The following is a 20,685-nucleotide window of genomic DNA, read 5'->3' on the forward strand; positions in this document are numbered from 1 at the left end:
CGAGGATATTCAGTGTAGAAGAGGGAGGCAGTTGAATGTCACTGAAGAAGAGGGATAGTTATCTGGAAAGTTGTGTCGAGTTGATAGATGGAGGAACAGAGTTTTTGAGGCATTGAACAATACTAACTTTGCTTTGCCCCAATCAGAAATTTTGGAGAGATCAGCAGTCGGGCGTTCTGTGGCTTCCCTACGTAAACTGATTATTTCTTGAACGGTTGCACGTCATGAAAAGACGTGAAGTGCAGGGTGGTATCATCAGCGTAGACGTAGAGAGGCCAAGAAGTTTGGTTTCATCATTGATGAATAGTAGGAAGAGAGTGAGTGACTGGACAGAACTCTGAGGAACACCACCATTCATATACGTATGTAGAAGAAGAGCAGTGACCATCTACAGCAGCAGCAGTAGAACGGTCAGAAAGGAAACTCTATAAATGATGTTACAGAGAAAAGACAGAAGCCGTAGGAGGGTAATTTGGAAATCAAAGCTTTGTGCCAGACTCTGTCAAAACCTTTTGATATATCTAAGTCAACAGCAAAAATTCACCAAAATTCCTAAAAAAAAAGATGACCAAGACTCATTGAAGAAAGCCAGATCACCAGTAGAGCGGCCTTGATGGAACCCTTGCTGGCAATTATATAGAAAGTTGTGAAGTGATAGATGTTTAAGAATTTTCCTGCTGAGAAAAAAAAAAAAAAACTTTTGTGAGGTAGGTAATAAAGGAATAGGGCGGTAGTTTGAATAATTAGAACGGTCACTCTTTTTAGGAACAGGCTGAATGTAGGCAAACTTCCCACAAGAAGGAAAGGTAGATGTTGACAGATAGACTTGAAAGAGTTTGACTAGGCAAGTGCAAGCACATAAGCACGGTTTCAGAGAACAATAGGAGGTACCCCATCAAGTCCATAAGCCTTACGAGAGTTAAGGCCAGCGAGGACATGGTAAACATCATTGCGAAGGAAGGATCTTAATGGGTAGCATGAAGTAGTCATTCAAGGTAGAGTTTTTATCAAAAGTTTCAGCAGAGTTCAGTTTTAGAAATAAATAAGATGGCAGCTGTGCCATCAGGTCGAAATAAAGAAGGGAGAGATGAAGGAGCAAAGTTACTGGAGATGTTTCTGGCTAGGTGCCAGAAATCACGAGGGGAGATAGATCTTGAAAGATGTTGACACTTTTTATTGATGATGTAGTTTTTGCCTAGCTGGAGAACATACTTGGCATGATTCCGGGCAGAAATATAATGCGCATGAGATTCTGGTGATGTAATTATCTTTGTGGGCCATCTCTCTCTCTCTATCATGTATAGCACGAGAACAGGTTATATTAAACCAAATTTTGGAAGGTTGAGAGAAAGAGCGTAAGATGAGAGAAAGATGGTACGCCTCTATGCCAAGGAATGTCAGAATAATACTTCCCCATGTCCCCACAATTAACTGAGACAAATCGCCAGAGTCACCTCATGTTTTGGGAGATCTTGAGGAAGAATTGGAGTAATAGGGCAAAATATAGATAGGAGGTTGTGATCGGAGGACCCCAGCGGAGAAGACAGGGTGACAGCATAAGCGGGAGGATTGGATTAGAGGTTAGGAAAAGATCAAGAATTTTGGCTGTATCTCTAAGACTGTCAGGTATACGAGTAGGGTGTTGCACCAGTTGTTCTAGGTCATATAGGATAACAAAGTTAAAGGCTAATTCACCAGGATGGTCAGTGAAGGGAGAAGGAAGCCAAAGCTGATGGTAAACATTAAAGTCTCCAAGAATGGAGATCTCTTCAAAAGGGAAGAGAGTCAGAATGTGCTCCACTTTGGAAGTTACGTAGTCAAAGAAATTCCTATAGTCAGAGGAGTTAGGTAAGAGGTATATAGATACAGGTATACATATAAATTTAGTTTGAGTGTGACTCTGTAGTTTTAGCCATGAATCGGAAGATTCAAGAGGATGGGAACCAGAGCAGGTTAAGTCATTGCGCACATATACACAACATCCAAGTAGGAAGGAATAGAAAAGGGTGTTACTGTCATGTTGCCTCAGACATCAGTTTTTCAGTGAGGAAAAGAGGATGAAATTTAGTAGAGGAGAGGTGGTATTCTACAGACTCAAAAATAGATTTAAGGCCGCGAATGTTGCAGAAGTTAATAAAGAAAAGTTAAAGAGGGATGTCAAGACACTTCAGGGTCGATAGCAGAAGAGCAGTCCGACCTCGAGACATTTGTGGTCCCCTCCCCAGATGGAGATTCCGGGCATGTTGTAGGAGTCTCCATATTGAATTTAGAATTTTGAGTGAAGGATGTGTGTAATTAGGTGCATGTAGTTTTGTGTGAAGGAAGAGAATTGTCTTTAGAGGGCAGGCTATGACTGCCCCCTTGAGTTGTAAGACACAAAGAGAAACGTTTATTGAGATCGCCAGTAATTAATTTACATTAATGAATACATGCATTAATCACTAGCTCATTCCAGATTTTATTACGTCATAAACTACATTTTCTTATAATTATTATTATTATTACTTTCCTTCAGCGTTGGGATCCTCAGAAATTGGAACTTCCACAGCTCCGAAAGTCAGTCCGTCCCGGCCTTCTAACCAATAAGTGGCCATCTCGCCCTTTCCCTGATGGAAAAAAAAAAAAAAAAAGTGACATAGAAAGTGAAACGCTGAATGATATATATCATACTGTAAGATGGAGGGAAAAGGTTTAAGGAAAATACACATATAGCTGAAATAAAATGAAATTAGAAAACAAGCAAGTGTGTGTGTGTGTGTGTGTGTGTGTGTGTGTGTGTGTGTGTGTGTGTGTGTGTGTGTGTGTTTTATGAAAAGTCGGCAAATATGTAGCTCACCTGAAATATAAATATATAAAAATTCTGGTGTTGTTTCATGAAAATAAAATTTTACTCAGCAGTTAAGATTAAATAATTGAGAATTAAAAAGTTCCTTGAGACATTTAAGTCTTAACGCACGCGAAGTATTCCTTGAGGAAAGTCACATACTCACTCAAATGAAAGATCAAGTCGCTAGAAGTCGGAAGTATACAATGGTGAACTGTTTTTAACTTCATGGTTATTAGTTACAAAACAATGAAATATATACTTGTTAGGCGTTAGGGAAGGGGAGGGAATTAGGGCAACAACGGAGAGCTTTACCGTGTTCGAGGTATTACTTTTTTTTTTCCCTTTTGGCATATATATATATATATATATATATATATATATATATATATATATATATATATATATATATATATATATATATATATATATATATATATATATATATATATATATATATATATATATATATATATATATATATATATATATATATATATATATATATATATATATATATATATATATATATATATATATATATATATATATATATATATATATATATATATATATATATATATATATATATATATATATATATATATATATATATATATACACTATGTAGGAGGGCACTGGCCTAGCACAACAAAATTATAATAAAAAAAAAAGGCCCACTGAGGTGCCGGTCCTCGAAAAGATTCAAAAGCTGTCTTCAAAAATTAAAAGATAAGTGTCTTGAAAACTCACTCTTCAAAGGCTTCAAGTCATAAGAAGGAAGAAATAGAGTAACAGGAAGGGAGTTCCAGAGTTTACCAAAGAACGGGATGAATGATTAAGAATCTGGTTAACTCTTGCATTAGAGAATTGGACTGATAGGGGTGAGAGAAAGAGGAAAGTCTTGAGGAGCGAAACCGCGGGAGGAGGAGAAGCATGTAGTTAGCAAGATCAGAAGGACAATTAGTATGAAAATAGCTGTAGAAGACAGTAAGAGACGCAATATTGCGGCGAGGAGAGGCTGATAACAGTCAGTTAGAGGAGAGGAGTTGGTAAGACGAAAAACTTTTGATTCCACCCTGTCTAAAAGAGCGGTATGAGTGAACATAATCCATACACGTGAACATAATCCATACACAGACGGATAAGGCCCCTGTACATAGCTAGCAGCTGGGGAAGAGGGGGGAGGGAACTGGCGGAGATGACTCAGAACACCTAACTTCACAGAAGTTGTTTTTAGATAGAGATGGGATGTGAAGCTTCCGTTATAGATTATAAGTAAAGGACAAACCAAGGATGTTCAGTGTAGAAGAGCGAGACAGTTGAGTGTCGTTGAAAAAGAGGGGGTAGTTATCTGGAAGGTTGATAGATGGAGGAAATGAGTTTTTGAGGCATTGAACAATAGTAAGTTTGCTCTGCCTCAATCAGAAATGTCAGAGAGATCATAAGTCAAGGGTTCTGTGGCATTCCTGCTTGAACTGTTTACTTCCTGAAGGGTTGGACATAAACGAAAAGACGTGGAAAAGTGTAGTGTGGTATCATCAACGCAGAAGTGGATAGGACAAGAAATTTGGTTAAAGTAATTGATGAATAAAAGGAAGAGAGTGTATGACAGGACAGAACCCTGATAAACACCACTTTTAATAGACCTAGGAAAGGAACAGTGGTTGTTTACCACAGTAGTAATAGAGCGGTCAGAAAGGAAAGATGAGAAGTTACAGAGAGAAGGACAGATGCTGTAGGAGGGTAGTTTAGAAATCAAATCTTTGTGCCAAATTCTATCAAAAGTTTTTGATATATCTAAGGCAATAACAAAAGTTTCACCAAATTCCCTTAAAAGATAGATAGACAGATAGCCAGATAGTGAACAGGTGTTTAGAGCAGATGAGTATGAGAAGCTGACGGATATTTCCATAACTAGGGAGATAGTGGAGCAGGAGATAGATAGGCTAAAAAAGTTCAAGTCACCAGGACCTGATGAAATATATCCCAGAGTACTGAAGGAATGTAAAAAGATTATTAGTGAGCCGTTAGTTTCTGTCTTTAGGAAATCACTGGAGTCGGGTGAGGTACCAGTAATGTGGAGGCAGGCTAATGTAGTACCCATCTTTAAGAAAGGGGATAAAACTTTAGCGTCTAATTATAGACCTGTCAGCTTAACTTCAGTTGTAGGTAAAATGTTAGAGTCAATAATAGCCAGGAACATTAGGGAACATTTAGACAAACATAACTTGATAAATCAGTCACAGCATGGCTTCACGAAGGGGAAGTCTTGCCTGACAAACTTGTTAAGTTTTTACAGTAAGGTGTACGAGGCAGTAGATAATGGTGATAGTTATGATATCTTATATCTGGACTTCAGTAAAGCATTCGACAAGGTGCCCCATCAAAGGCTCCTGAGAAAGGTTAGGGCGCGCGGGATAGATGGGAAGGTGTTAGGTTGGATTGGGTCATGGCTTGGTAACAGGCGACAGAGAGTGCTAATAAACGGCTCGAAATCCGAGTGGGGTCATGTCATTAGTGGGGTGCCACAGGGATCAGTATTAGGGCCATTATTATTTATTTTATATATCAATGACTTGGATAGTGGAATTAGTAGCGATGTTAGTAAATTTGCGGATGACACAAAGATAGGTAGATTAATTAGGTCAGAAGCGGATGCCATCGCCTTGCAGACAGACTTAGATAGAATGAATGAATGGACGGATAGATGGCAAATGCAATTTAATATCAATAAATGCAAAGTGCTTAGCGTAGGTAGAGGAAACCCACACAATAGGTACACATTAAACACCCAAACTCTGGTAGGTACAGGGTACGAGAAAGATTTAGGAGTTATAGTTAGCTCTGAACTCCGTCTAGGGAAACAATGCATAGAAGCCAGAAACAAGGCAAATAGGGTACTAGGATTCATTTTTAGGAGTGTTAAAAGTAGAAGGCCGGAAGTAATATTAAAATTATACTTGGCGCTGGTCAGACCTCATCTAGACTACGCTGTGCAGTTCTGGTCCCCACATTACAGGAAAGATATAGGTCTATTAGAATCAGTACAGAGGAGAATGACTAAAAGGATACAGGGGATGAGGAGTATTCCTTACGAAGCGAGGTTGAAGCGGTTAAATTTACATTCTCTAGAGAGACGTAGGTTAAGAGGGGACCTGATAGAAGTCTTTAAGTGGTATAAGGGTTATAACAAGGGAGATGTAAGCAAAATTCTTAGGATCAGCAACCAGGGTAGAACAAGAAATAACGGGTTCAAGCTTGAAAAATTTAGGTTTAGGAAGGAGATAGGAAAAAATTGGTTCTCAAATAGAGTGGTAGATGAGTGGAACGGACTCAGTAATCATGTAGTTAGTGCTAGGACACTAGAGAGCTTTAAGAGAAGATTAGACAAGTTTATGGATGGGGATAACAGATGGAAATAGGTAGGTGTGTTTCATACAGGGACTGCCACGTGTAAGCCTGGTCGCTTCTTGCAGCTTCCCTTATTTCTTATGTTTTTATGTTCTTATGTTAAAAGAGGATGACCAAGACTCAGTAAGGAAAGCCAGATCACCAGTGGAGCGGCCTCGACGGAACCCCTTACCGTCAATCAGATGGAAGGTTTTGAGGTGATAGGTGTTTAAGAATGTTCCTGTTGAGGATTAGTTAAAAAAAAAAAAAAAAAAAAAAAAAAACTTTAGAGAGGCAGGAAATTAAAGCAATACGGCAGTAGTTTGACGGATTAGAATGTCATGCTTTTTTAGGAATAGGCTGAATGTAGGGAACTTTTAGCAAGAAGTAAAGGTATATGTTTGACTAGGCAAGATGCAATCACGAGAGCACAGTTTGAAAGAAGAATAGGAGGGACTCCATCAGGTCCATAAGGCTTCCTAGAGTTAAGGCCAGTCCGAGCATGGAAAACATCACCTCGAAGGATCTTAATGGGTAGCATGGAGGGTGCAGGGAGAGGGAGGAACAAACCCTGAATCATTGAAAGTAGATTTTTTAGCAAAGATTTGAGCGAAAAGTTCAGCTTTAGAAACAGATGAGATGATAATGATGCCATCAGGATGGAATAAAGGAGGGGATGATCAAGAAGCAAAGTTATTGATGTTTTTAGCTAAGTGCCAGAAATCACGAGGTGACTTAAATCTTGAAAGATTTTGACACTTTCTATTAATGAAAGAATATTTTGCTAGTTGGAAAACAGACTTGGTAAGATTCCGGCCAGAAATATAAAGGGCATAAGATTCTCATGATGAAAGGCTCAAGTACCTTCTGTGGTCCACTTCTCTATCATGTATAGCATGAGAACAGGCTGTGTTAAAGAAAGGTTAGGAAGGTTTAGATGGAGAGAAACAGTGAGGAATATACCCCTCCATGCCAGACACTATCACCTTTGTCATGCGCTCAGCACAGAGGGACGTGTCTCTGGGTAGTCTTTCAAAAGACAATCACAATAATACCTTTTCAGTTCCCCCAATTAACAAAGGCAAAACGCCAGGGGCACCTCTGCTTTGGGGATCCTGAGAAAGGATTGGAGTAATAGGACAGGATATATATATATGAGGTTGTGATCGGAGAAGCCCAACGGAGAAGATAGGCTGACAGCATTAGCGGAAGGATTAGAGATTAAGAAATGATCAAGAATGTTGGTGTTAGGGCTAGTTGCTATTATTATTATTATTATTATTATTATTATTATTATTATTATTATTATTATTATTATTATTATTATCATCATTATTATTATTATTATTGCATTAGATTTTTCATCCTCTTTCTCCTCTCTGCCTTGCTTGTGCGCGCTGAGATCAGGCGAATGCGATGTTAGGTAGGTTTATTTAATATTCATATCTGGAGGATGTAGAGAAGGATATATTAATAGGAGAGATTGTAGTATTTTCATTACTTTAATTGTAACTTTTTTTTTTTTAATAAACTTGTTATTTGATAATATGTCAACCGCCTGTAGTGCCGGTGTCAGAGGGTGCTGGCAAATGGGAATTGGTGGCGCTTGGTTGTGCGGCTTGTCCGGGAGACAGCCTTGCCTCCCTGTGTAAATCTTGTAAATACAGACTCCAGTGACCTGGTGTTTCCACATCCCCGCTAATTCTTACTGAGCTGAACATCACTAAACAGAACCAGAGAGAGAGAGAGAGAGAGAGAGAGAGAGCGAGAGAGAGAGAGAGAGAGAGAGACTACTATATGCTGAGTACTTCGGTGACAACTTAAAGATTACCACCTCGATTCACCATAACAAATTGGTGGCAAGCAGTAACACGTACTTCTAAAACAGTGAATAACAATTGTTGTAGATAACTGTGACAGTGCTATAATAATGAAAAAAAATAAAAAAATAAAATAAAAAGCTTTCTCTTTGGTAGTGAAGAACAAACAAGCCCATGAACACAGCACCCAGTGAGACAGTCGTGGTGAGAGTGCGAGTGTGAAAGCAAGCAGATTCAGGACAAAACACTTCTTCACTAGCATCTCGCTTTAATAAGTGGAAGGGACGTATCTTCACAACTGCAATTAATCAACCTCCGAGGTGGGAGCGATAATGTTATTAACTGACTGATGTGTTATCCTCCGAAGGGTTGACCTGGGATTTATCACACATCACCATCACAAATTGATTTAGACAAGTTTTCGTCGAAGACAAGTTTCGAGGAAGAGGCAGGTCCACGAGCTTCGAGGACGAGGACGATTCTCGACGAGTACGAGGACGAGGTTCGAAGATGAGAACGAGGACGAGCTTCAAGGTCAAACGGAAATAATTTCATACTCTTAGCCGGTAGCGAGTACAAGCATTAGCTGACTCCTCCATTACACTTTTTAAATTAAACAATATAACATTACAATTAACTGTATTACCTACATTGAGCATAGCACGCAACCAATTTATTTTCTTTCTTGCAACGGATTTGCAACAGTGAGGAAATGGTAGGTTAGGGAGTGACATATATAATATTTATCTACTCTTTCCATTGTAATACTTATCATACTACACTATATATATATATATATATATATATATATATATATATATATATATATATATATATATATATATATATATATATATATATATATATATATATATATATATATATATATATATATATATATATATATATATATATATATATATATATATATATATATATATATCAGTGACTGCATGTCTCAGATCAGGGTTCCTCAGTCTCAGGTCAGGATTCCTCAGTCTCAGCCTCAGGTTAGGCTTCCTAGAGAACGGACGTGTTTAGTGAGCAGTGACCTGACGCTAATAAAAATTATAGCTGGCTTGTGTAGACATGGCGCCTTGTGTTGTTGAGTCGTCTGGTTGTGTTAGTTCTCCTGTTCTCGAGGCCTTCGTTGCGAAGGTCTCAGAGGAGGAGGCTGAGTTCCATCGAAGGATCTCGGAAGTGCAGGCTGTTTCGTGAGAGGATCTCAGACCTGCGGGCTGAGTTCTGTAAGAGGATCTCAGCACCTGTGGGAGGATCGTGCCCCGCCGTCACCTTACCTAGTAAGGCGACGGAGGAGCAGTGGTCGATTGTGTGCAGGGTAGCCAAGAGGCTGAAGGTCCTCAGGGCGCCTTGCGTGGAGACGAAGAATCCCTTACTGTGCTGAAGGAAGTTGAAGAGGGAGGAGGTGGACATGGCGGGAGGAGACAAGGAGGGGGCAAACGCAGTTACTCTGCCCCAAGGCAGAGTGTTTGTGTTTGGTGATAGTCACTTAGATAGTGTGTTTTGTGCCAGAGATAGGAAGCGTAGGTCGAGGGTGTGTTTGTTGGGTGTTTGGATAGGGAAGGTAGCTGATAGGCTAGACAAGTGCTTGGAAAAAGATGGCTAAGCCCATTGTTTTTCTCAGCGCTGGAGGGAATGACCTTGGTAAGGTCAGGAGTGAGGAGCTATTCGGGAGGTTTCGACAGGCTTTGGATAGGATTAGGGACAATGGAGGGATCCCTGTGGTGTGTGGTGTTTTGCCGAGGAGGGGAGTAGGTGCTGAGTGGCTGTCCAGGACTATTACAGTGAATCGCAGGCTTGCGAATCATTGTAAGAGTAATGGATGGACGTTCATCGACAACTGGGACCTCTTCTATGGTAGGGACACCTTGTACGCCCGGGATGGATTGCATTTATCACGCCAGGGTGTTCAGATTTTGGCCGGAACACTCGAGCGGGAGGTAACTGCACTCCAGCGCTTTTTTTCGTTAGTCAGGAGGGAAGAAGGGGTTGTGAGGTCAAAACGAAGAACAAATTAGTTAAATCTAGAAAGGGAAGGTGAAAAATAGCTTACGTGTTTACTACACAAATTCTAGAAGTATTTTGAATAAAATAGACTTGCTTAGAGGAATAACGTGTGTAGAGAATTTTGATATCATTGCTTTAATAAAAACTTGGTTAGATATGTCAGGAAAAGTATTTAATACAGAGATTAAAATATATGGTTATACACTGTTCAATAAAGACAGGAAAACAGGAGAGGAGGAGGCGTCGCGTTATACGTTAGGGACACATTACAATGTTGTATTAGCAGTAGAATAAAAACAAATAGCAAAACAGAGTCGATATGGGTAGATATTAAGGAAGAACCACAGTCAGTAGTATTGGGAGTAGTGTACAGGCCACCGAACAGTACAAAGGAAATTAACACCTCACTGTGGCAGGAAATAAATAGAGCAGGCAGGTACAGTCAAGTACGTGTGATAGGAGATTTTAATTTAAGGAATATCGACTGGAGCCTGATGGTGGGTAACAGGGAAGCAGAGGAATTTCTTAAGGTAATTCAGGATAATTTTTTAAAACAGGTAGTTGTAGAACTCACACGGGGAAACAGTATTCTAGATTTAATTCTTACTAACAGGGAGGAAGCAGTCACGCAGGTAGAGGTTAGAGGACAGCTAGGAAACAATGACCATTGGGAAATTAGGTACAATTTAAAGTGGGAAGAAACTCTTATAAAGCAAAAACACTAGTAAAATACCTGACTTTAGGAGAACAAATTTTGAGGAATTAAAAAGATACCTCCAAGGAGTTGACTGGCAACGGATGCTGGGTGAGGCCAGGTCCGGGACGGAGTTGAGAGAGATAAGGCAGGATGAGAGAGTTGAGGTGAGGTGTGAGGGTGTGAGGTGTGAGGGAAGATGTGTCCAGAAGGGGCGGAGGAGAGAGAGAGGGGGAGATAGGTGTGAGTATGTTGGAGGGTCAGGTCATGCTGAAAAGGGAGAGGTGAGATCGAGGCGTGTAAATGAGGGAGTGGAGAGGATGGGAGGGTCCAAGATGAGGGGATTAGGTGAAGTAAATGTAGATGAACTGTATAAATATTTCGTAGATAAATTGCATACAGGTCAGTTAGCAAATATCCCGTATAGAGCAATATGATCACAGAAAAATGACCCTAAATGGATGACTGCTATGTTGAAACATTATATAGGACGGAAGAGAAATATATATATATATATATATATATATATATATATATATATATATATATATATATATATATATATATATATATATATATATATATATATATATATATATATAAGAGATTAGGGGCAGGTGAAGAAGTTTTAAGGCCACAATATAATGAATTAGTTAGAACAGTCAGGTTATCAAGGAAAGCTAAGGGTAATTATGAATTACAGGTAGCCAGCCAGGCGAAGACGGACACCAAGGGATTTTATCACGTATACAGAACGAAGAATAAGAATATTATAGATCCATTAAAGGCAGCAGATAGGGAGCTGGTTAGTTCTAGGGAGGAGATTAGTAAAATTCTGAATGAGTATCTTTTAACTGTCTTCTCCTAGGAAAATATGCAAGATATGCCAAATAGTGAACAGATGTTTTGAGCAGATGAGAATGAGACGCTGACAGATATTTCCATAACTAGGGAGATAGTGGAACAGGAGATAGATAGGCAAAAAAAAAAAGTTTAAGACACAAAGACCAGATGAAATATATCCCAGAGTACTTAAGGAATGCAAAGAGGTTATTAGTGAGTCGTTAGTTTATGTCTAGGAAATCACTTGAGTCTGGTGAGGTACCAGTAACGTGGAGGCAGGCTAATGTAGTACCCATCTTTAAGAAAGGAGCTAAAACTTTAGCGTTTAGTTATAGACCTGTCAGCTTAACTTCAGTTGTGGATAAAATATTGGAGTCAATAATAGCAAGGAACATTAGAGAACATTTAGACAAAACATAACTGATAAATCAGTCACAGAATGGCTTCATAAAGGGGAAGTCTTGCCTGACAAACTTAAGTTTTTACAGTAAAGTGTACGAGGCAGTAGATAATAGTGATAGTTATGACATCTTATATCTTTTAGTAAAGCATTTGAAAAGGTAACCCATCAAAGGCTCTTGAGAAAGGTTAGGGCACACGGGATAGATAGGAGGATATTAGGCTGGATAAGGTCATGGCTAAGCGACAGGCGACAAATAGTTGTAATAAACGGCTCTAAATCCGAGTGGGGTCATGTAATTAGTGGGGTGCCACAGGGATCAGTATTAAGGTCATTGTTGTTTTCAATATATATATATATATATATATATATATATATATATATATATATATATATATATATATATATATATATATATATATATATATATATATATATATATATATATATATATATATATATATATATATATATATATATATATATATATATATATATATATATATATACATATATATATATATGATTTGATAGTGGAATTAATAGTGATGTTTAGTAAATTTGCGGATGCCACTAAGATAGGTAGATTAATTAGGTCAGAATCGGATGCCATCGCCTAGCAGGCAGATTTAGAGAGGATGAATGAATGGATGGACAGATGGCAAATGCAGTTTAATATCAACAAATGCAAAGTACTTAGCGTAGGTAGAGAAAACCCACACAGTTGGTACACATTAAACAACGAAACTCTGGTAGGTACAGGGTACGAGAAAGATTTATGAGTTATAGTTAGCTCTGAACTCCGTCTAGGAAAACAATGCATAGAGACCAGAAACAGGGCAAATAGGATATTAGGATTAATTTTTAGGAGTGTTAAAAGTAGAAGGCCGGAAGTGATATTAAAGTTATATTTGTCGCTGGTCAGACCTCATCTAGATTACGCTGTGTAGTTCTGGTCCCCACTTTGCAGGAAAGATATAGGTCTATTAAAATCAGTACAGAGGACAATTGACTAAAAGGATACAGGGGATGAGGAGTATTCCTTACGAGGCGAGACTGAAGCTGTTAAAATTACATTCTTTAGAGAGATGTAGGTTAAGAGGAGACCTGATAGAAGTCTTTAAGTGGTATAAGGGGTATAACAAGGGGGATGTAAGCAAAATTCTTAGGATCAGCAACCAGGATAGAACAAGAAATAGCGGGTTCAAGCTTGAAAAATTTAGGTTTAGGAAAGAGATAGGAAGAAATTGATTCTCAAATAGAGTGGTAGATCAGTGAAACAGACTCAGCAATCATGTTGTTAGTGCTAGGACACTAGGGGGCTTTAAGTGAAGATTAGACAAATTTATGGATGGGGATGATAGGTGGAAATAGGTAGGTATATTTCATAAAGGGACTGCCACGTGTAAGCCTGGTCGCTTCTTGCAGCTTCCCTTATTTCTTATGTTCTTATGTTCTTATATTATTATTATTATTATTATTATTATTATTATTATTATTATTATTATTATTATTTATTTATGTGTGTGTGTGTGTGTGTGTGTGTGTTTCTCTCTTATTTTTCTGTTTCTTGTCATTTTCTGCATGGCTAAATAACTTACAAAAGCCAGTCACTACTGATGATGAAGAAACCCGACAAGTTTGGGAACTTAAAAGAACTCTGATCCCCCCCCCCAAAAAAAAAAAAAAATCATCGCTGAAAAAGATAACATCCTATTGAAATTCTTTGACGACTTAGCTTCCAAAGTGGAGGACATTCTGACTATCTTCCCTTTTGCAGAGATCTCCATTCTTGGAGACTTGAATGTTCACCACCAGCTTTGGTTTTCCTCTCCCTTCACTTACCATTCTGGTGAACCAGCCTTCAACTTTGCTATCCTCCACGACCTAGAGCAATTGGTGCAACACCCTACTCGTATTCCTGACCATCTTGGAGATACGCCCAACATTCTTGACCTTTTCCTGACCTACAATCCTGCTTATGCTGTTACCCTCCCTTCTCCGTTGGGCCCCTCCGATCACAATCTCATATCTGTATCTTGTCCTATCGCTCAAATCCCCCCACAGGATCCTCCTAAGCGAAGATGCCTGTGGCGTTTTGCCTCTGCTCGTTGGGGGGACGTGAGGAGATATTTTGATGATTTTCCTTGGAATAACTACTGCTTCCGTGTTAGAGACCCGTCTTTGTGTGCCGAGTCCATAACAGAGATGATAGTGTCTGGCATGGAGGCGTACATTCCTCACTCTTTTTCTCGACCTAAGCCATCCAAACCTTGGTTCAACACAGCTTGTTCTCGTGCTATACATGATATAGAGGTGGCCCACAAAAGGTACTTAAGCCTTTCATCACAAGAGTCTCATTCACTTTATATTTCTGCCCGGAACCATGCCAAGTCTGTTCTCCAACTAGCTGTCAAAATCTCCAAGTGTCAAAATCTCTCAAAATCTAACTCCCCTTGTGACTTCTGGCATCTAGCCAAAAAATATCTCCAATAACTTTGCTTCTTCTTCAGATGGCAACACTCCTATCACATCTACTTCTAAAGTTGAACTCTTCGCTAAAACCTTGGACGATTCTGGGCTTGTTCCTCCCTTTCCTCCACCCTCTGACTACTTCATGCTACCTATTAAAATTCTTCGCAATGATGTTTTCCATGCCCTCGGTGGCCTAAACCCTCGGAAGGCTCATAGACATGATGGCGTTCCTCCTATTGTTCTCCGGAACTGTGCCTCCGTGCTTGCAGCTTGCCTGTTCAAACTCTTTCAGCTCTGTCTGTCAACATCTACCTTTCCTTCTTTCTAGAAGTTTGCCTACATTCAGCCTGTTCCTAAAAAGGGTGACCGTTATAATCCCTCAAACTACCGTCCTATTGCTTTAATTTCCTTCCTATTTAAAGTTTTTGAATCTATCCTCAACAGGAAGATTCTTAAACATCTATCCCTTGACCTCTGATCGCCAGTATGGGTTCCATCAAAGCCGCTCTACTGGTGATCTTCTGGCTTTCCTTATTGAGTCTTGGTCATCCTGTTTTAGAGATTTTGGTGAAACTTTTGCTATTGCCTTGGATATATCAAAAGCTTTTGATAGAGTCTGGCACATAGCTTTGATTTCCAAACTACCCTCCTATGGCTTCTATCCTTCTCTCTGTAACTTCATCTCAAGTTTCCTTTCTGACCGTTCTATTACTGCTGTGATAGATGGTCACTGTTCTTTTCCTAAATCTATTAACAGTGGTGTTCCTCAGTGTTCTGTCCTGTCATCCACTCTCTTCTTATTATTCATCAATGACCTTCTAAACCAAGCTTCTTGTCTTATCCACTCCTATGCTGATGATAACACCATGCACTTTTCCACGTCTTCATAGACGTCCAACCCTTCAGGAATTAAACATTTGACGCAGGGAAGCCACAAAACGCTTGACTTCTGGTCTTTCTAAAATTTCTGAGTGGGACAGAGCAAACTTGGTATTGTTCAATGTCTCAAAAACTCAATTCCTCCATCTATCAACTTGACACAACCTTCTAGACAACTACCCACTCTTCTTCAGTGACACTCAACTGTCCCCATCTTCTACACTGAACATCCTCGGTCTGTCCTTTACTTATAATCTGAGCCGGAAACTTCACATCTCATCTCTAGCCAAAACAGCTTCTATGAAGTCAGGCGTTCTGAGACGTCTCCGTCAGTTTTTCTCACCTCCCCCCCCCCCCAGCTGTTAACTCTGTACAAGGGCCTTATCCGTCCATGTATGGAGTATGCTTCACATGTCTGTGGGGGTTCCACTCGTACCGCTCTTCTGGACAGGGTGGAATCAAAAGCTTTTCGTCTCATTAAATTCTCTCTTCTAACTGACTGTCTTCAACCTCTCTCTCATCGCCGCAGTGATGCATCCCTAGCTGTCTTCTACTGCTATTTTCATGCTAATTGCTCTTCTGATCTTGCTAACTGCATGCCTCCCCTCCTCTACTGGCCTTGCTGCACAAGATTTTCTTCTTTCTCTCACTCCTATTCTGTCCACCTCCCTAATGCAAGAGTTAACCAGTATTCTCAATCATTCATCCCTTTCTCTGGTAAACTCTGGAACTCCCTGCCTGCTTCTGTATTTCCGCCTTTATATGACTTGAATTCCTTCAAGAGGGAGGTTTCAAGACTCTTATTCTTCAATTTTTTTTACTACCGCTTTGGACCCTTTTATGGGACTGGCATCTCAGTGGGCTTTTTTTTTCTTTTATTGGATTTTTGTTGCCCTTGGCCAGTGTCCCTCCTATATATAGAAAAAAAATAAATAAATAAAATAAAAGACCTTGCGGTGTGGTAAATCGTATGTCACTCGTCAGTCGCCTGCACAATGTCAATTAAAAATGTAGGTTGATATCCTCCTACAGAGGATATGAGACTAACGTTAGGCCTTTCACGGGGCAGGATGAGAATTACTCAGTGAGTACATTCCTTAGCATGTGCGAAGATGTCTTGTGGCAGTCAGAAATGACGGATGATGTCGATAAAATTGCTCTCGTGAGGTTCAGATTGGCACCAAGATCTAGAGCGTTGAAAATAATGCAGAGCGTACCCTTTCTCGCCCGCAATATTCGGGCGGACTATGAACTTTTCAAGGGAAAGCTTTTGCGCATTTTTCTGAGGCAGCACAGAAACTTCTCTCATGTAGCAAATAAGCTGAATTGTGCAAAATGTCTTGGAGGGGCCAAGAACTGAGAAACCCTTGGACGCTTCCATACTTGCAGGTGAACAGATGGAGAGCTGTATTCGTATAGTGAAATAACAAGGTTGGGGTGAAGCACCTGACAATACAGCGATCACTTTTGACCGCCTTTCTAAATTCTTTGAAGTCTTTTTCATGCTCTTTCATGTTAAAGGAAGGACAAGGCATGCCTTGCAGTCACTTCTCTATGGTCCTGATGACCCATATGATGCTCTGATTAAGGCAACATAAAACAAAATAATGGAAGGAAAAGGGAGAACATCATTTGCTGCCACGAGCCCCATTGACATGCCCATAGAGTCTTACGTTGCAGTAGTAAGGGGCTAACCAAAGTTCTGTTCAACAAAACTGGACATAATGAGAAGAGGTGCTTAAAACGTAAGCAGAATAGAAAAAAAAAGACTGAAGCAGGAACAGACGGTAGCCCACTGACAGCAGAGTCGTCCCCCCACAAGTCAAGAGGGAACACTCAGCAAGACCTAAAACCTTCACTCCCATTCACACCCTTAAACCCTTATTTTCCAACTTTACTCACACTTCAGCCAAGCCTTTTTCTCCTCCTACTTAACCTACTAATAGGTCACCCAGAGACAACTATAGGGGTGGCACTTCTTATTTGTAACCACCCTACTTTTGCCTTGTGTACGGCCATAGGCATCACTCACCTGGCCGTTGTCAACAGATTGCACAGATGCGTGCAGATGTCGAAGCGCGGTGTGTTTTTGGTCCCCTACCTTCGGGGAAAATGGCGCGCCTTCCTCTACACAATCCCGGTTGGAGCAAGTGGACCAATAATCTGTATACACAGACAATGAGAACTTAGCCATTTACGACAGTGTTGTGGCTGCTTGTGATCAAATGTGAGTGAGTGTTCGATCACTCCTTGATGTAGCATTTCTTTGACTTATTCGTCAAATATTGCTCTCTGGCTATGCGGTAATCTGTAGGCTAGAATGTAGATTGGTTTGGTATTTAGTGCCAGTAGGATACGGTGCTCTGCGTGATCAGTTTTACCAAGAGTTCTCCAGGCAACGCTATCACGTCGCGGTATTCTTCAAGAAGATCCAGTATCGAGTGCTTCAGCTCCGGGTAGTTTACATCATTGACAAGTGAACCTAGGGTTGGGCCCCGCCTAATAGGCTTTGCCTATTAAGGCTTTCATTGACCGTGTAAACTGGTGCTACTGTGAATGTCCTCTCGGAAGAATTGTTTAAGGCTATTAAGCGGAATGTTCGTGGTGGTCGGTGGCCGTTACGCCAGAGCGACTTGAACTCATGGGGAGTAACTGGCTCAACCTTAAAAGATTTTAGGGATAGTTACTTTACCCACACAAATGGAAAAGGGAATTCCAATCAAGCAGATGGATTTCTGTGATGGCTCCAACTTTCAAGTTCCTGCTGACCGACTACTGCGGCTGATGGACATGAAATCCAACCACATTGGCATTCTTTCCTGAAAACAATTTAGTCATAATTCGGGGGAAAACACTTCAGGTGATGAATGCCTTTAGCTACCCGAAATGATAAAGCAGTCTGGCACAAAGATAAAAGTAATTACAGGAAGCGTAACGGAGTACCTCGTGTGTACTTCCCTCTGTTCATGTACCTTCAACCTTCAATCCATATATATTTTTTTCTTTTTATGTAGGAAGGACACTGGCCAAGGGCAACAAAAATCTAATAAAAAAAATGCCCACTGAAATGCCAGTCCTATAAAAGGGTCAAACCAATGGTCAAAAATTCATGAATAAGTGTCTTGAAACCTCCCTCTTGAAGGAATTCAAGTCATAGGAAGGTGGAAATACAGAAGCAGGCAGGGAGTTCCAGTTTACCAGAGAAAGGGATGAATGATTGAGAATATTGGTTAACTCTTATGTTAAGAGAGGTGGACAGAATAGGGGTGAGAGAAAGAAGGAAGTCTTGTGCAGCGAGGCCGCGGAAGGAGGGGAGGCATGCAGTTAGCAAGATCAGAAGAGCAGTTAGCATGAAAATAGCGGTAGAAGACAGGTAGATATGCAACATTGCGGCGGTGAGAGAGAGGCTGAAGACAGTCAGTTAGAGGAGTTGATGAGACGAAAAGCTTTTGATTCCACCCTGTCTAGAAGAGCAGTATGAGTGGAACCCTCCCCAGACATGTGAAGCATACTCCATACATGGACGGATAAGGCCCTTGTACAGAGTTAGCAGCTGGGGGGGTGAGAAAAACTGGCGGAGACGTCTCAGAACACCTAACTTCATAGAAGCTGATTTAGCTAGAGATGAGATGTGAAGTTTCCAGTTCAGATTATAAGTAAATGACAGACCGAGGATGTTCATTGTAGAAGAGGGGGACAGTTGAGTGTCATTGAAGAAGAGGGGATAGTTGTCTGGAAGGTTGTGTTGAGTTGATAGATGGAGGAATTGAGTTTTTGAGGCATTGAACAATACCAAGTTTGCTCTGCCCCAATCAGAAATTTTAGAAAGATCAGAAGTCAGGCGTTCTGTGGCTTCCCTGCGTGATATGTTTACCTCCTGAAGGGTTGGACGTCTATGAAAGGACGTGGAAAAGTGCAGGGTGGTATCATCAGCGTAGGAGTGGATAGGACAAGAGGTTTGGTTTAGAAGATCATTAATGAATAATAAGAAGAGAGTGAGTGACATGACAGAACCCTGAGGAACACCACTGTTAATAGATTTAGGAGAAGAACAGTGACCGTCTACCACAGCAGCAATAGAACGGTCAGAAAGGAAACTTGAGATGAAGTTACAGAGAGAGGGATAGAAACCGTAGGAGGGTAGTTTGGAAATCAAAGCTTTGTGCCAGATTCTATCAAAAGCTTTTGATATGTCCAAGGCAACAGCATCCTCTCTAAAAGAGGATGACCAAGACCCAGTAAATGTGTTAAAGCCACTGTTGTGGGTAATCATGAAATTCCGGATCACGTGGCAATGCACATTACGGTTCCTGACGCGCCAATCAATAGTGACATTTGTTTCAAGGGTCCCAGTAAACTTCAGCGCCTTGCAGTGGAGTCCACTCTTTCCACTGTTCGTGAAGATTATGCGACTTCTGCATTAGTAATATTAGTAACACCATGGGTGGACCAGTACATGTGAAACATGGAGTCTACATTTGGGGGCGGGATGATATATGATCGAAAGGTGTTGCTAATACCCTTAAAATTTTATACAACTTGTGTCACTACGGTGCGGTCCTCCGCTGACATTGAGCTGGGGCAGGGCTCAACCCTAAGTTCGCTTGTCTATGTTGTGAACTACTCGGAGCTGAAGCACTCGCTACTGGATCTTCTTGAAGAATACCGCGACGTGAAACTGATCACGCAGGACACCGTATCCTACTGGCACCAAATACCAAACCAGTCTACATTCCAGTCTATAGATTACCGCATAACCAAAGAGCAATATTTGACGAACAAGTCAAAGAGATGCTACATTAAGGAGTGATCGAACGCTCACATTCCCCATGGAATAGTTCCCTCTTCCTCGTTCCTAAGAAGGATGGTAGTTATCACCAAGTCATTGTTTTTAGGATAGTAAATGAGGCAATGGAGGATGATTATTATCCCTTACCTGTATTGAGTGACTTGTTAATGTCCGTAGGGGGCCGTAATATCATTTTCAGCAGTTTGGGTTTACCTTGTTTAACACGCCAACAAGACCAGTGGTTGTGAATACCGTTTGGTCTCAAATCTGTGCCGCTTACCTTTTAGCGGGTTATTAATACGCTTTTTGCAGGTATGTTAGGGAACTCCGTATATGGCAACCTGGATGACTTAATCACTGCTAGCAAGTCAATTGAATCACACCTTCAGGCTTTGCGTTCAGTTTTACAGAGACTGCAGGAAGCCGGCCTTAGGGTAAAACTGTTAAAATGTGAGTTTTTGAAGTCCAAGATCACCCTTTTAGGACACGTCGTTGATAGTGAAGGCATTGACACAATGGACGATAAAATATCAGCGGTCA

General features: G+C 40.4%; 1 protein-coding gene across 1 annotated transcript in view; it reads right to left on the reverse strand.

Annotated features, from left to right (window-relative positions):
* Positions 1–717: 717 nt before the first annotated feature.
* The window catches only part of LOC135113443 (atrial natriuretic peptide receptor 2-like), a 57,780-nt gene continuing 37,812 nt past the window's right edge, over positions 718–20,685 (reverse strand). Inside the window, exon 6 of the mRNA XM_064028705.1 lies at positions 718–2,606. Coding sequence (XP_063884775.1) covers positions 2,502–2,606 — 105 coding nt within the window. The 3' untranslated portion in view covers positions 718–2,501. The remainder of the gene's footprint in view (positions 2,607–20,685) is intronic.

The sequence above is a fragment of the Scylla paramamosain genome, chromosome 25, assembly GCF_035594125.1.
Source record: "Scylla paramamosain isolate STU-SP2022 chromosome 25, ASM3559412v1, whole genome shotgun sequence".
In the NCBI taxonomy this organism is placed as follows: domain Eukaryota; kingdom Metazoa; phylum Arthropoda; class Malacostraca; order Decapoda; family Portunidae; genus Scylla; species Scylla paramamosain.